The following is a 16,547-nucleotide window of genomic DNA, read 5'->3' on the forward strand; positions in this document are numbered from 1 at the left end:
CAATTCATATACAAAGATCTGGAGGGACTTTGTTTTAAGTCAAGATAGAAAAAATTCTTAATATTCAATTGTAAAAAGTTGGGGAACGAGAGGGACTTTTTTTTTTTTTCTTCTTTCTCCTCTTTCTTATTTTTCCTCCTACTCTTACTATTATTATGCTAAATACTTAGACCTTTAAGCCTCAATTGTTATCTGAAATGTCTTTATGTACTATCCTTGGATACTTATTAGTATCCTAACTTAAGTGTATTTTGTATTGTTGATTTTTTCACTAATAAAATATAAAAATAAATAAATAATAATAATAATAAGTTTAATGCAAAGGAGGACCTACAGACCTCATTTGTTAATACTACTTCCTAAGGATAATGTTATCTGTGACCTGGACGTTAGAAGTGACCCTGCAGTTGGGCTCCAAGACCTATGGGAGAGTTGTTAATGACTTCTGCTAACACCAGTCAGGCACTTGATTATTCTCTATGGAAGTCCTGGTGTTCTTGTTCCTGACCTTTACCTTTGATCTTGACCCTGGCGTTTTTCCTGGCTTAGGCAAACTACTGAAGTGAATGCTGTGATGTCACAAGTCCTATAGTAAAATGGGAACTAGATTTATTTTTGACAGTGTTTTGACACATAATGGAAGTGTGATTCCAAAGATAAGAATAGTACTTCTGAAAGAACCAATCATATTGTATTTCCAAGAAAACATAAGTGTAATTCGACAAAAAGATGATTGAACTTCCAAAAAACAAAATTGTATTTCCAAATTTTTTCTTTTTAAATTCATATTTGTATGTCACAGTTTATATACAGAATCAAAAAATAAAAATAAAAAAAATGTTATGGGATATAATTTATATAGTATTCTATCAGTTTTACTTCTAATCAGTAAGGTGAATATATGAACATCTGACACAAAGATGATATTGAGTAAGCATAATCTCTTTATTCATTTATATTTGCCTCAAAGAAAGAGAATTCAGGTTTTGCAGGCATCATATTCAGTGTTGTAAAGATCTTAAGTGTGCATGTGGAAAATTCAAAATCTGGGATGTTGTTTAGTAGATATTCTGAAAAAGAGCAAAAGGATATTGACAGTAAATCTTAACCATATATAACATTTTAGTACATATTAATAAAAAAAAAAAACCAGAGTGATTAAGTTAGCTCAAGTAACTGGAAAATGTATAGGCTTGCTAGATTGATCACAAAACAAAGGAATTCTAAGAAAATATATCTTTATGACATGGACCCCAATTATTATTATCTGCTACCCAGATTATTAACTCACGTCATTAATCCAGGAGATGTAGGCCGAAACCCTAGTGAATACTGTTGGTTTGAGGTAAGTGTTGCAGCCATAGCCAGATACAAAACTGGTCACACCGTGTACTTGGAATGCCCCATTAACCTCACAGTTTAGGGGGCCGCCAGAATCGCCCTAGAAGGCAAAACACAAATAATTAGGTGCAAAGAAATAAACATAATGTATATAGACATCAACAACAGTTTAAAAGCAAACTGTCAGTTCATATAGATAATTTGGTAGGGTTAGTCATTCTAAAATTTAAAATATATTGGGCTAAATTACAAGTGGCACGCCAATGTTAGCGAAGGTCTTGTATAAGTGCCTATTACAAATTGAACGCAAATGGTTGCACTTGAGCGCAAACAAAATTTGTGTTCAGTACTGTAAAATAAACTATTACACACAGAAATTCAGTTTCTGATAAAAAAATTCTAATATATATATATATATATATATATATATATATATATATATATATAAAATAGGAGTTAAAAGGAATATGGTATATGGCAATGTAATTTACTGGAAAGGTTTTTTGAACAGCACACTAAATTGAAGTCTATGGGAGAAGAAGTAAATGCGTCCGTGATATCTAAAGTCCTGACGTTACTGTGCATCGGACTTATATGCTTGCGTACTAACCCGACCGCATTAAAATTGAACTTTGAGTGCAGTTAGGGCTAGCCACTTGTAATCTGCCCCATTATTTGAATTAAATAAATTAACATTTATGCTTATTTTATTCAGTGATTAGGCATATAACTGTACTCCAACTCATTGCTTGACCCCCTGCAATCTGGCTTCTGTCCCCAACACTCAACTGAGACTGCCCTCACCAAGGTTACTAATATCTTCTTTCTGCTAAAAACAACGGCCACAACTCTATACTTATCTTACTTGACCTCTCTGCCTTTGACACCGTTGACCATCCCCATCTCCTACAGACTCTCAGCTCTCTTGGGCTCTGTGACACTGCACTCTCCTGGATCCACTCTTATCTCTAATAGGTCCTTTTCTGTTTCATTTGCTGGCGACTCCTCCTCTTCATTGCCTCTGTCTGTTGGAGTACCTCAAGGCTCTGTTCTAGGTCCTCTACTCTTCTCTATTTATACTTCACTGGGTAAACTTAGCAATAGCTATGGATTCAACTATCACCTCTATGCTGATGACACTCAGATCTACCTATCCACCTCTGCTCTCTCCCCTTCTGTCCCTTCTCACATCAGCGATTGCCTATCTGGCATTTCTTTTTGGATGGCCTCTCACCACCTAAAAATCAACATGTCCAAGACTACTAATTCTATTCCGGCATTCACTTTAACCTGCTCCATGCAGCAGAAATGCAAACTTTCTCCACAGTCTTCACACTGGTTTATAATAAAGATGACTTTATAAATATATACATGCTTTGATTCTACACTATCTGTCAAGCACTGATATCTTTAGTAACTCCCATTCAGCAGGCATTCAACAATCCTTTAGAATTCACAAATCCAGGCAACCATTATTTTGAATGAATGGGACAAAGTATTCACTTATCCCTATTACCAAAAAAAGAATGCTCTAAAAACTCATATTTAGTTTAGTGGTTGACATTATAGGTAGGGAATTTAGAATATAATTAGGATTATTTATGGAATTTTTAATTTTGGTGAAAGAGGTTGCTTGAGTGTTTTTGAGCCTCTACAGCTATGATTCATGACTTTGTGTCTTATTGTAAATTTTAGCTTTCTATATGCTATCTCTTTATTAAAGGGGCTCTAAACACTAAGGGCTAGATTACAAGTAGAGAGCTAATTTATTGCGCCTGTTTGCAGGAGCGAAATGAGTAACCAGCCAAGTGGCTGGTAATTGCTACTGCAAGCTCGCGGTAGCAATTAGCACTTATTAATTTAACCAGAGATCAGATCTCTGGTTAATTTTATAATTGTGCCCCAAATTCCCCCAAACTTAAGTGTTAGTTTTCTTTTCTTGTTTTTTTTTTATGTAGCGTTTTTTTTTTTTTTTTTTTTTAAAAAGGAAACTGCACAGCAGTTTTTGGGGGCTAAAGTTGGCGATTGTGGGGTGTTAGAAAAAAAACGGCATTGAAAAGTGCCTTTACATTGCATTCTATTGGGACTGTGTGTTCCCAGTAAATATATATGTATATGCTTATATACATATATATTTATGTGTTAATATGTGTATATACATATTCATATACTTATATACTTTTGTTCTATCTCAGGAGTGCTGTTCTCTCTCTTCTGATATTTATATACTTATATATTTACAAATTACTGCCATCACTGTGTGACTTACCCCCTTAGCTGTGCTTTAGCTCTGTGCCGTGCATGACGTCATCAGAATGAGGCTCCCATTGGAGCCTATGGAAGCATGCTCGCATTGGCGCAATGCTTCCCAGCAATGCGAACGAGAGCTCACGTTCGCATTGCTGTCAACCTGTAATACCATCGCACATTAGCGAGTGATGGTATTACTCAGTGGGGCACAAATATCACTTTCACTTGTAATCTGGCCTAATTACATTTCATGCACCTACCTGTAATCATGCCAGTATGTGACATAGGTTAACTTGCTGCAGATATCCGACGTAGAGTTGTTGTATGTGTGCAAACAGGTTAGCACTGGAATGTAGTGAAAGATAGATTTCAACATGGCACCACTGATAACTAGAGGGAGGCAGGGGATAACCTTAATACTATGATTATAAATTGTATGTAGTGTTTAATGTCCCTTTAATATATTGGGGAGACTTGGGAGTTCATCTCTTTTTTGAATCTCATTGACCTGTCCAACTTTACTGAAACTCAACATCTATCCTATTATTGTTGGATGGTGTTTGCTAAGAGGATACCAGTAGGGAACATACTTAATATATAGAAATTGGATGGTAAACAGTAAGTGCCGCATTTGTGTTGCTATAATTATCATGTTATCTTACATTGCATCCAGCATGGATTCCATCACCACCAGCACAAACCATGGTGGTCTTTACTGTTTTGCCCCAATAGGAGCTGGTAGAGCAGGTTGCATGGTCAACCACAGGCAGAGGTGCTTGCTGAAGGGTAGAGGGAAGAGGTCCACCAGCTACAAAAAAGGACATGTTAGTGTTAAGCGGAAGGAAGCATGTACTTCTATCTATATATTGTTTCTGGTTGACTGTCAAGCAGTGTATATTTTTGTAAACATGTTGCAATATGAATCTAGTGAATAGGTAAACCTCAGATAGCTAATAAAAGCAGCATTAGGGGCGGAGCTAGCCTGAAACCAGAGCAGACGTGAATTCATTGAGCTCCTGCATACCTATAGTATATCTTAGATTTAAAAGCCTTTTTTTTTCTTTCTACCCTGAGATTTAGTAAGCTGATAAGAACACCTCAACTGTTGGTGTGTGTGAGACCTTCTCTAACTCTAACGAGGGGCGCTCTGCCTGTTTCCTTTGTTAGAGGTTTCTGAGGGAGCAGACTACCGTACTAAAGAGCTTCCTGACCGCATGGTCTAACCCATTCCTACAGAGGAATTCTGAACACTAAGGACATTACCCCAGATCTCTAACATACCTGGAGGTAAATAAACAAGCCCCGCAAGACTTACACAACTGTGAGACTCGGAGGTAAAAAGGCGCGAGGACCGCGATTCCGGAGTGACGTCATCAGGCGGCGGGGAAGAAGGCGACCGCTCAGCCTGTGGAGTAGCAGCGGAATCCGATCCGAGACCTGTGGCGCTTACGGAGGACCTCTTGTTGGGCTGTTGCCAAGCAGGTTAGTTAGCGCGGCCTGGGAGTAGAGGAGGCCAAGCTGTGTAAATGCCTGCAGCTCACTGTGTTCCGGAGGGTCGGGGCTCCGCTCCGGAACGCACACCCACGTGGCTGCTTGGCTTTGAGCATATAACAAAGTGACTGACCACCAGCCTAACCTGCCTACGCCTAACAGTGCCTAAAACACAGCCTCAGTGTCAGAGACCCTAACCTAAGCCTGCCTGCAATTATTAGTGGTGGGCTTCCTAGACTCAACTCTGCTACTGCCCTCACTTTTGCAGCGACTGAAGTACAGCCTCAGTGTCTGGACCCCACTATAAGCCTGGCTGCATTCCCTAACAATAAGCACTCTAAGCTCAAGCTCAATTCTTCCACTGTCCAGGATACCACTTTTCAATCACTGCAGATTGAGACATTTATTCACCTACACTAGGGGATTTGCAGATTGCAGCAGGGCAGGCCTCCTCCTTACCAGGCTCCACCACTCTAATTTCAAATTATAACGCCTAAGTAACAGCAGTGAACTGATAACCCTGAAGGCCATCCATCTCATATATTAAGTTAGGATAATTTTGACATGTTTTGTGCAGCGGCCTGTAATTTACAGCCTATTGGTGTGATTCAACATTAATACAACTGCAGATATTGGAGATTTATTTCTAAAGTCTCCTAAAATCTATTCTTGTGGAACTCTTTCTACTCTAAAATAGGCTGCTGTGCCAGCTCAGGTGTCCCTGAGTGCTATCATTGGGGTGTAGTGTAACGGAATATAACATTGTTAAAAGCTGCTGCGTCAGCTCAGGTGTCTCTGCAATTTTTAAACAATTCAGAGTGTAGTGTTTTTTTTTACATAACTTGTACTTTTCTCCAACAGAGTGTGTGGCCTTGCTTCACTTAGACCTCAGTTCCTCTTGCTTTGGCTGCCCGCACCTATTTGAAGTTCCCTAAGTCAAAAGAGAAAGCAACTTTAGCTTTTCGTTCTGTGTGTCTGCCAGCAAGGGAAACTGTTATAGCTATATTTGCTGATGAGTTTATCTGTGTGTTAATTTTTCTCATATTTGTTTCCCCCTTTGAACTCTCCCTTTCCGGCCCGCTCACGTGGGCTGGTCACTTCCACCTTCCTTTTACCCTTCCTTCGGGTCGTATCCCCTCTTCCCTGAGTTTGAAGGGGGTGCCTCTTTCTAGATACATTTAGGCATTTCACTGTTGGTAAAAGGTAAACTGCACAAGGTGTCTGCCTGGCCCCCTTCTCCACCTGAGTCGGCTCTTTCAGACTGATATTAAGTCCTGAAGGGTAGAATTCTGCACATAAGGGTCACTATTGGGAGATAGCGGTTTCAGGTAGGCGTCTGGCCCTACTCCGTAATGTAACACTAATGTATATGTGAATTTTTCCCTTTTTATTCTGTCAGCCAGTGGGGTCCAAAAATCCCTTTAACAACCTCTAACCTAAGCTCAGTTGTTCAGTATTTGGTACCCACCCTCCACACGAAAATGCCCCACGCCTCTAGGAGACATCTGAAAACTCCAGGATCGGTTAAAAAAATGGTCCTGGACCATTTCACGCAATCATCTAAGGAGCAGATTGAAGACTCTAACGAGGGTCAGAGTGATTCTGAGTCGATGGGAGATGGCTCCCAGCCTGACCTTACACCACCTGTCAGACCACAACACTTCATCACGGAAGCCACTCTTAAAAAAATGCTTGCAAATCAAACTCTCTCCATAACCAAAGAAATTCAGCGTAACCATGCTGAACTCCGCAAGGACATTTCGGAGATTGGCGATAGGGTCGACTCTCTGGAAAGAAAACAAGATGATCTTGCCACTGACCAAACAAACCTGTTGTCCTACTCTTAATCCCTTGCGGAACAGATCAATCAGCTGGAGTTCAAACTTGCAGATGTGGAAGATAGAGCTCGCAGAAATAATGTTAGGTTCCGAGGAATACCAGAAGATGTCCAGCCGTCCGAGATTGAAAACTACTTAAAAGATCTTTTCAAAGACCTCCTTGGTCCAACGGAGGGGCTGACTGACACCATGGAAAGAGCCCATAGAGCCTTGCGCCCTAGAACTGTCTCACAGGTGAAACCGAGAGACGTTATAGCCTGTTTTCATAGTTTCCTCTTCAAAGACAGACTCATGCAGGCAGCCTTTTGGAAGCCACAGGTATCGGAACGGATTAAAGACATCCAGTTGCTGCCTGACCTTTCTGCGCACACTCTGCAGCACCGTAGATACTTCCAGCCAGTCACACTAATTCTTCGCAGGGAGAATATCAAATACAGGTGGGGTTACCCAACTAAACTAATAATAACAAAAGATAACAAAACATTCACAGTGGCCTCTCTTCCTCAAGCGACTTCTCTCCTTACGCAATGGGGACTTATGACAGATGGCTTGAGAGATCCTCACGCTTCTAGCTCTAAGTTAAGCTCTAAGTTAAGAGTTACTGCACCCGAATGGTCTGTTAAAACACAACTGCCTCAGGATACAACCCAACAGGACACTCTACCCTCCTGAAATCTGAGCCTGATTACGTTCATATACTATAGGCTCGACATTTCAGAATGTATTTAACTCTACTCCTCTTCTTCCTTGTTACAATACTACCTTGACATGGAGTAGGGCCTGTACTGTTTGAAATATGCCACCTTATAATTATATGTAGCCATACTCAACTGTTTTATGTTAGACATATATGTTCATATGGTTACTGTTTGTTTTGTCGACGCCCCGCTTGGGGCCCACAGGTTGACAATTGTTAATATCTAAATCTGAGCTTGACTACGTTTACATATTACAGGCCCGACATTACAGAATGTATTTAACTCTATCCATCTTCTTTTTTATTATAATACTAATTTGACACGGAGTAGGGCCTGTACCGTTTACAATATGTCACCCTCTAATTATAAGTAGCCAAACTCAACTGTTTTATGTTAGACATATACGTTCATATTGTTACTGTTTGTTTGTTGACGCCCCGCTTGGGGCCCACAGGTTGACGAATGTTAATACTTTATATTGCCTTTCTACTATCTGGTTGACTAATTTTGCTAATGGAGTGGGGCTGGACTTTCCGGCTCCCCCGTCTACTAACTTGCTTTTAGCTCCCCCCCCATAGGTTAACCCACACCAGGGTTCCACCTAGGTGGACCATTTCCACCTTGTACTGTCGGTACATTCCTGCACTAAGTGTTTATCTCATTCCCTTCCCATCCTATCCAGTTTGCATACACTTCCTGTCCAGGCCTTGTCCCAAGCCCTCCCGTCCTCCCCTCACCCTTTCCCTTCTACATCCCAGTGATAGAAACTGAAAATGAACCGCTTAAGAATCCTCACACACAACTCTAGAGGCTTTCAAAAGAAGTTTGCTAACTCGTATGCTCAATCACCATTACCCCGACATTGTATTTTTACAGGAAACACATTGGCTGTCTGATACCCCTCACAGATTTTACTTGCGCTCCTACACGACCATAGAGTATTCACCGTTCACAAAAAAAGCTAGAGGAATGGCAGTCATGATACATAGGAGAGTAGCCTATGAAGAAATTCAGGTACTAAAGGACACCCAGGCTAGGTTCACCATGGTAGTTTGCAAGCTAGATCATGTCACACATACCCTAGTTTCGGTATACTTACCCAACTCTCACCAACCTGCATGCCTTAGGAAAATTCTGCGATTGATAGACCAACACAAACAGGGTAGAGTTGTAATAGCAAGGGACTATAACATGATCTGGGACACTAAAATGGACGGCAAGACCCTATCCCCGACTAAGACCCCCTCTCAACTGACTCTTCTCGCCACGCGGTTTAGATCTATTATGTCTAAATTTGGGTACTACGACATATGGAGATCATTGCACACAACAGATAGGGATTTCACCCACTACTCCCAGGTGCACAAAACCTATTCCAGGTTGGACCATATATTCTGCTCGGTGGCGACCCTAGACTCAGTCCTCCACTCCAGCATCCCCCTCTGTTCATGGTCAGATCACGACCCAGTCCTTGCGGACCTACGCGCTAGCGACCCCTGTTCCCATAAAAGCAAGTGGTCCCTCCCGCGTAATATCTTGGCAGACACTCCTTTCAGGGAAGAATTACGCATAGACATTATAGAACTCATCCAACTCAATGACAACGGACAGACCACGGACGACACACTTTGGGGTGCTATTAAGGCTGTAATCAGAGGCTACATCATCCGTAAGCTAGCCCGACTTAGGAAGATGGCAGGACTCATCTTAGCCCAAGCCCATTGTAAACTTAGACTACTTGAATCCATGAACAGAGCCAATATTACAGACACATTGATCACTCAGATCTCAGCTGTGCGCTCACATATCAACCATCTCAAACTGCGTCGTACCCAAGGGAATCTCACAAAACTATTATAAAGACAACAGAGCAGACACTATGTTGGCTCACAAACTGCGCCAGCGGAATAACACATCTCGCATACACCAAATTCTGTACAATAACAAGACCCACAGACTCCCCTCACAGATAGGAGACTGTTTCTCAGACTACTATTCCAAACTTTACAACATTGAGAGTACTGAAAATAGAATTCCCACCTCTACACAACAGATTAGACAATTCCTTGACTCACTAAACCTTCCAACTTTAACGTTGGAGCAGCAAGAGTCTCTAACTAATCCATTTACCCAGTTGGAAATTACACAGGTTATTAAGCGTCTAAAACCCCTTAAGGCCCCTGGTCCGGACGGATTCCCTGCACAGTTTTACAAAACTTACTGTCAAGAACTGATGCCACTGCTCCATAGGTTTCTTAACACAGCTAGACAAGAAGGAAGCTTTAAGCAAGAATTTTTGGCGGCTGAGATTATTATGATCCCTAAGCCAAATAAAGACCCCTCCCTTTGCCCCAACTATAGACCCATCTCGCTAATAAATGTGGACATTAAAATATATTCCAAACTTCTAGCCAACCGTATATGTAAACTTCTGCCCAGTTTAATTAACCCAGACCAAGTAGGGTTTATACATAGTCGTGAGGGCCCGGATAACACGAGGCGTCTTATCAACATTGTTTGTGAATCGACAAGAATGAACAAGCCTTTCTCAGTTATCTCTCTAGATGCTGAGAAGGTCTTTGATAGAGTCAGATGGAGTTACCTCTGGGAGACTCTTAGCGTCTTCAAGTTTCCCTCTGATATATGCCTCGCGATTCAAGCTTTATATTCTAGACCTACAGCAGTGGTTAGGGGCTTAGGGTTTCAATTCACCCCATTCTCTATTTTCAATGGTACGAGGCAGGGTTGCCCACTCTCCCCACTTTTGTTTTCTCTGGCAATCGAGCCACTCGCTGAAACAATACGTGCCGACAAGGGCTTAGAGGGAATTACGCTATCTGGCTCAAAGCATAACATCGCCCTGTTTGTGGACAATGTTACAGTGTTTTCTGCGGATCCGCTTCGTACACTCCCAAGGCTCCTGGAAATCCTTGAGGCCTTTGGCTCTCTTTCTTTTTACAAGCTCAACGCCCCCAAAACAGAAATCTACTGGTGGGGTTACTCCAAAACCTATGTTATGGACCTACAAAAGAAGTTTGACTTCAAATGGTCTAACAAATGGGTTACTCACCTTGGAGTTAAAATCTCTAACAACGTGATGCAGATGGTCATGGATAACTACCTGCCCCTTTTGGCGGATTTACGTGCTTTAAAAAATGTATGGGACCACAAGAGCATATCTTGGATGGGCCGCATAGCTTCCCTCAAAATGTCGTTTCTCCCTCGGCTTACCTATCTGTTTAGATGTCTTCCGATTAGAATACCTACTCATCTCCTGTTACAATTTCAAAGTGAGTGCACAAAATTTATTTGGCAGAATAAGACTCCCAGAATTGCTCATAAAACCCTACAGTTTCCCGTCCAGCTAGGAGGATTAGCCTCCCCATCTATAGTTAAGTATTATGAGGGAGCCATGCTCACGCATATCTCTTAATGGGGGGATCTCCAGTCACAAGATAAGTGGAGAGGAATCGAACAAGCCTCACTACCCTTTGACATTTACCTAAAGGATCTAATTTGGACCCCAGCCCATAGTCGTAGAACCTTACACATTAATAACCTTGTAGTTCTGGAATGTCTGGCAAGTTGGGATAAGATTCGGCATCATAGCCTGATTGCACCTCATCCCTCCCCGATCACCTCTGTCTCAGGACTCCTCACAGGCCTCGCGGAAACACAGCCCAATGCGTGGGCTCGAATAGGTGTGAAACAAGTCTCGGACTTTTGGTCAGGGTCCGACAGTGATGGATATATCTCGCTGTCCCAGGACAGTTTCCGGGATAATATCCCGCCCTACCTCCACTTCGAACTTACTAGAATCAAGAGTTTCCTTTCTAGCTGGGGATTCCTCCCTACCGCTCCCCGACAGCTTACCCCATGGGAATCTGTGTGGAAAGGAGGTCGTAGACTTTATAGGCCTCTCTCGAGGCACTACGGTCTGCTTGAGGGCTCCATACCTCCTGACCTGGCACCACATCTGCTTAAGTGGGACGCTGTTCTTCACACTCGTTTTCCGTTAACGCTTGGCAGGGGTCTATTACTCTAACTAAAAAATCATTGCATTGTATAACAATGTTCAAAACTTTGTACAAAATCATCTCTCAATGGTATCTGGTCCCCGCGCGGCTGTCCAAAATGTTTCCATTGTCTTCCCCACAGTGTTGGAGAGATTGCGGTTCCCAAAGTGATATGCTCATCACATGGTGGGAATGCCCAAGGCTAACTCCCCTGTGGAACGCGTGCTTCCACACTCTGACGGCTTTTAAGATCACGATACCCAAATGTCCAGCCACGGCACTTCTCCACCTAAATTTGCACACTCTCCCCAAACATCAGCAGATTTTCTGTGTTTACCTCCTGTCATCAGTTAAAACTAATATAGCTAGATGCTGGAAGAAAGCAACTCCCCCAAGGTGGTCTGACATCCTTAACACGATGGCCTACTTATATACAATGGAGAAAGACATATACTATAGTTTGGACAAAGCAGACCTTTTCGAAATGGTTTGAGCTGACTGGACAGACACACATGACACTATATGGTCACCCCAGGTTAGGGCCTAAGTGCTCATGCCTCCGACACCTCAAGGCGACCCTCGGAGTCGTCTTCCCCCTTCCCCCCTTTTATTCCCCATCGATGTGTACCTTCCCCCCCTTCCCCCTCCTCTCCCACCCCTTTAATAGCTATTCAGAAATGTACCGACTCCACTCTCTTTTCTTTTTTTTCCTTTTTTTTTTTTTTTTCTCTTTGATTGTTTTTTGAATATACCAGTTATATGTTACAGATCTGTGTTTCTATTTGTATGATGTGTACCGCGATGTGAAGGGGTCCTGCGAGTCCCCAGCTGTTGATCTATACTGTTTAAAATGAATAAAAACTATTTAAAAAAAAAAGCAGCATTAATTTAGGGCTAGATTACAAATCGAGCTCTAACTTTTGCGTGCAAGCAATAGTTTTTTCCCGCTTTTTGAGCGAGACGGAAATAGAATTTGTATTACAAGTTAAAAAGTAAACGTTAATGCAAGAGTACAGTCGTGATTTACGCACTTGCGCAACTGAAGACCTTGCGAAAGGTGAAGTGATTTGAATAAAGTTGCACTAAACACAAAATAAATACACTAAATACACTGCTACACTCATATAAATATTAATATAAAATAGGGTTCAAAGGTATATGGCATATGGCCATGTATGTGAATGCAGAGCTCTGAAGTCGCAGTAATCATTCTAGCTTGAGCGCAATCACGTTTACTTTTAACTTGTAATACCAGCGGTAAGCCCGTTGAGTGAAAGCCCCCGCGAAAAAAACCCTTATCGCTTATGTAAAAACATTTGTGCGCCACTCGTAATCGGGCCCTTTGTGATGTATTTCTTATATGTAAAGGAATATATTACCCTGTGATAAACACAGGATAAAGGAACATTAAAGGGACATAATACTCCAAAATTGTCTATATTCCACCTAAAACTTACTGTAAGTCCTGCCCCATCCAGAAACAGTGCAAGGGTTATTGTTTGGGAGGATATCTCCATCATTGGGCAGTGTAGCCAGCTGCACATTTCCATTCAGGACAGCATCGGATTCTAGACGCAGAACTGCGATATCAAAACTGAAGAGCAGAGAGAGATATTGTAGTCCTAGTATAGTATTCCATACTATAAAATATCGGAATAACGGCAATGGACATGCATTCATTTTGTTTAGAAAATTAGTATAGACACTGGTCGAAAAGTAACTATAAAGTAGCAAGACAAAATTGTAATTTGTTACCCTCCGGCAACATTGTTGGTGTTCCATCTTTTGTTTATAATGATTTGCTGTACTGGGATGACTTGCTCAGTACCGTCATTCAAGCTGAGGTTGTGCTCTCCCAATACCACACGGAAGGAAGCTACCCTATACACCAAACAGACAAGAGAAATAAAATTAATTCTGAATTAGAATAACATAATCCAAGGGCACCTAGACTTTACAAATCATAGTAACTGTTTATGACAAATACAAAGGCAACAAGTATAAGTCATAATTCTAAAAGTGTTTTACAGCATAGAGCTAATTCTAGTATTGAATTAAAGGCTTAGAAATCCAGTTTACCAGTCTACACAGTGAGCAGCTGTCAGCACCCAGTTTGAGCGGATCAGGGAACCCCCACAAGTGTGGTACCAGTTGCCTCCAGAGAGATACTGGAGAGACACCTAGTTCAGGAAAAAGAAACATTATTTATATTAGAAGTCTGGAATTGTGTTAATATGAATGGCAGAAGTTAAAGCTGTGAATTATATATGACTGAGCTTATGCAGTTGTAGTAAATATATAACATTATTAATACCAGATTTTTACTTTTGACTATCACAATCCTGTTAATAGGTGGAGTCGGAATTATCTATATGTGAAATAATTGTTTACTAAAATGCCTTACACATAAACAAAATCCCCTATGGTTCTGATTCCAATAGAAAGGACATGTTTAATAAGCTTTTCTCAATCAGGCTATTGGCCATTTAGGAATTTATAGACTAATATTAGGGCATGCTGAAGTCTGAAATTTAACATTAAGCACATATAGAGGATTCATTCAGTTCATACAATAAATATCATTAAAAGATAATCACCAACATCTAAAAATGTAATTTTGTCTGTTTTCTATTGGAACTGGTCATGTTTAGTAATTAGGAGTCTCACTGCATCTCTCATTTTCGGTAACTTCCTCTGTTTTATGGTTATGCTTATTATATGCACATAGGGTTGCCACATCAGCCATGTTTTCCTAAACACTTATGAGTTATACATGCTGCAGGGTGTGCAGGGAGGACCATGTATTGTGTTTCTGGGCAGCACTATTCATATTACTCCCTGCACACCCTGCAACATGTGTAACTTATAAGTGTTCTGTATTCTAAGGGACGGGTGTCAACCCTTATGCATATTGTATCATTTGTACAAATTATATGCATATTATGTTTTAAGTTTCTATACATTCTTTGAAAATCAATGCATTGGGAGGGTGTCCCGTATGTGCTGAATGTTCCTTACTTTAAAGGGACACTAAACCTAGATTTTTTTCTTTCATGATTCAGATAGAACATTTAATTTTAGGCAACTTTCTAATTTACTCCTATTATCAATTTATTTCTGTCCTCTTGCTATCTTTTTTTGAAAAGAAGGAATGTAAAGCTTAAGAGCCGGTCCATTTTAGGTTCAGCGCCCTGAATAGAGCTGGCTTATTGGTGGCTACATTTAGTTTAACAAGGTATTGTAGGGGTTAATATTGTGGGCGTCATGGTTAAGGTTTTTTGGAACAGGACAGCCTAGATGGTGAGAAGGATTCTGTATAATATAGGCATAACACTGGTACCAATGTCTATTAAAAACAAAGTGATTTTTTCTTTTGTTGCAGCTATCAGACTGACCTCACAAGAAGTCACTACATCTATCTTAAAGGAACCATTAAACTGCAGGAAGCAATATTTAGATCACTTTCACAAATTAACAACTCTGTATTGTAATTTGACATCAAATATCAAGCTGTTATAAGGGATGTTACAAGTGATGACCACCAGGAATAGGAATCTAGACATCTGAAGAAAACTATTATAACTGGGTACTCAAAGTGTTCTAATAAAATACATATTTATTATATTACTATATTAATATCAATTGCAAAGATATTACTCCTCATCCATATTCATCATAACATCAGTGTCTTTGCAAGGCAAATGCATATCATGAAACTATATACCGGTATATATATATTTAAAAAAAAGTCATAAGAAGTTATTGTAATATTTTTTATGCAATAACCAACGTGTAAAATGCTTAGGATACAAATAGAACAAACTACAGGTTGCAATGTAGTCTTCAGTCAAATTTTGTTGCATATTTTTGCACTGTAAACCTGTCCTGGTTATTGGTTAACTTTTGTTTATTAAGTCTTTTACCAACCTGCCATGGCCAGGCATTCTTGGCTGAGTCTGTTCCACCTACCACACGGCCATTGTTTTCAAGGAAACTAAGAGCTTCAAAACTCTGCCCTTTAGGGGGAAAAAAGGGAAACCTGTAAACATGAGGTATCTCTAAAAAGGCAAAACGTACTATAGCCAAAATAAACTGATAGTGTGTTAACTTTTACTTTTTATATTGTCAACTTATTTTGCATGGGTGTATTATGCACTTTTTTTTTTTTATTGGAAGCAGTTGTAGGTCAACTATTTCTGTATTAGTTTGCTGCTAAAAAAAATTAGGGTATTCAGAGCATTTTAATTTGTCTTTTACTGTAGAACTTTGCTTAATATTCTATAGCATAGGACAGAACCATTTTGCCTCATACCCTTTACACAATGAACATAAGTTGCTTGCACACACTATTTGGATCACTGATAGAAAGCTAAATACAGCTTTATTAAAACTGTATAACTATACCAATTACACACACACACACACACACACACACACACACACACACACACACACACACACACACACACATATATATATATATATATATATAAAAATATGTCATATATAATAGTGTATCATATATATGTATCCTTCTTTAACAATTCTGCTTATTAATATTAGTACATATTAAAACTTACCACATAGGATCAGAGCAGCAAAAACAAAGAACCTTAGCATCATGAGCCAGTTACAGGTAAAATGCCAGCAGGAAATGTTACTGTAAGAACCTCCTGCTACATCACCTTTTTATACCCAAGTGATAAATAGAGAAAAACAGCTATCCATATCAGGAAATAATGGGAATGTTGCCAAAGGTACAGTGCAATAAGTGGAAAATGGAATTGGAAAAAAAACATCTGGTCATAGTTTTCAATTTGTTATAATTATAGATCGTTTGTAAACCATGATGCAATCTGTGTGTGTGTTAAAGAATCCATCTCTTATCATAAGTTTTTACTACTCAGTTTTAC

At 40.2% G+C, this 16,547-nt stretch overlaps 1 protein-coding gene across 1 annotated transcript; it reads right to left on the reverse strand.

Moving 5' to 3' along the window:
• Nucleotides 1-926: 926 nt before the first annotated feature.
• On the reverse strand, nt 927-16,285 carry LOC128652041 (chymotrypsin-like elastase family member 1). The gene is made up of 8 exons (XM_053704995.1): nt 16,215-16,285; nt 15,562-15,650; nt 13,714-13,814; nt 13,390-13,515; nt 13,092-13,228; nt 4,254-4,399; nt 1,292-1,441; nt 927-1,070 (listed from the first exon to the last, which is right to left on the reverse strand). The coding sequence occupies exons 1-8, from the start codon at nt 16,255-16,257 to the stop codon at nt 1,059-1,061; spliced, it is 804 nt and encodes a 267-aa protein (XP_053560970.1). The 5' UTR covers nt 16,258-16,285; the 3' UTR covers nt 927-1,058.
• Between the last annotated feature and the right edge of the window lie 262 nt (nt 16,286-16,547).

This window comes from Bombina bombina, chromosome 3 (genome assembly GCF_027579735.1).
Source record: "Bombina bombina isolate aBomBom1 chromosome 3, aBomBom1.pri, whole genome shotgun sequence".
Lineage (NCBI taxonomy): Eukaryota > Metazoa > Chordata > Amphibia > Anura > Bombinatoridae > Bombina > Bombina bombina.

What these genes read in the sequence shown, in the direction of transcription:
- LOC128652041 (XM_053704995.1), bottom strand. Translation starts at nt 16,257, where the DNA reads ATGATGCTAAGGTTCTTTGTTTTTGCTGCTCTGATCCTATGTG. An exon ending in TGCTGCTCTGATCCTATGTG is followed by an intron (nt 15,651 to 16,214) that starts GTAAGTTTTAAT and finishes TTCCCCCTAAAG; the next exon opens with GGCAGAGTTTTGAAGCTCTT. An exon ending in GCTGCTCACTGTGTAGACTG is followed by an intron (nt 13,516 to 13,713) that starts GTAAACTGGATT and finishes TTTGGTGTATAG; the next exon opens with GGTAGCTTCCTTCCGTGTGG.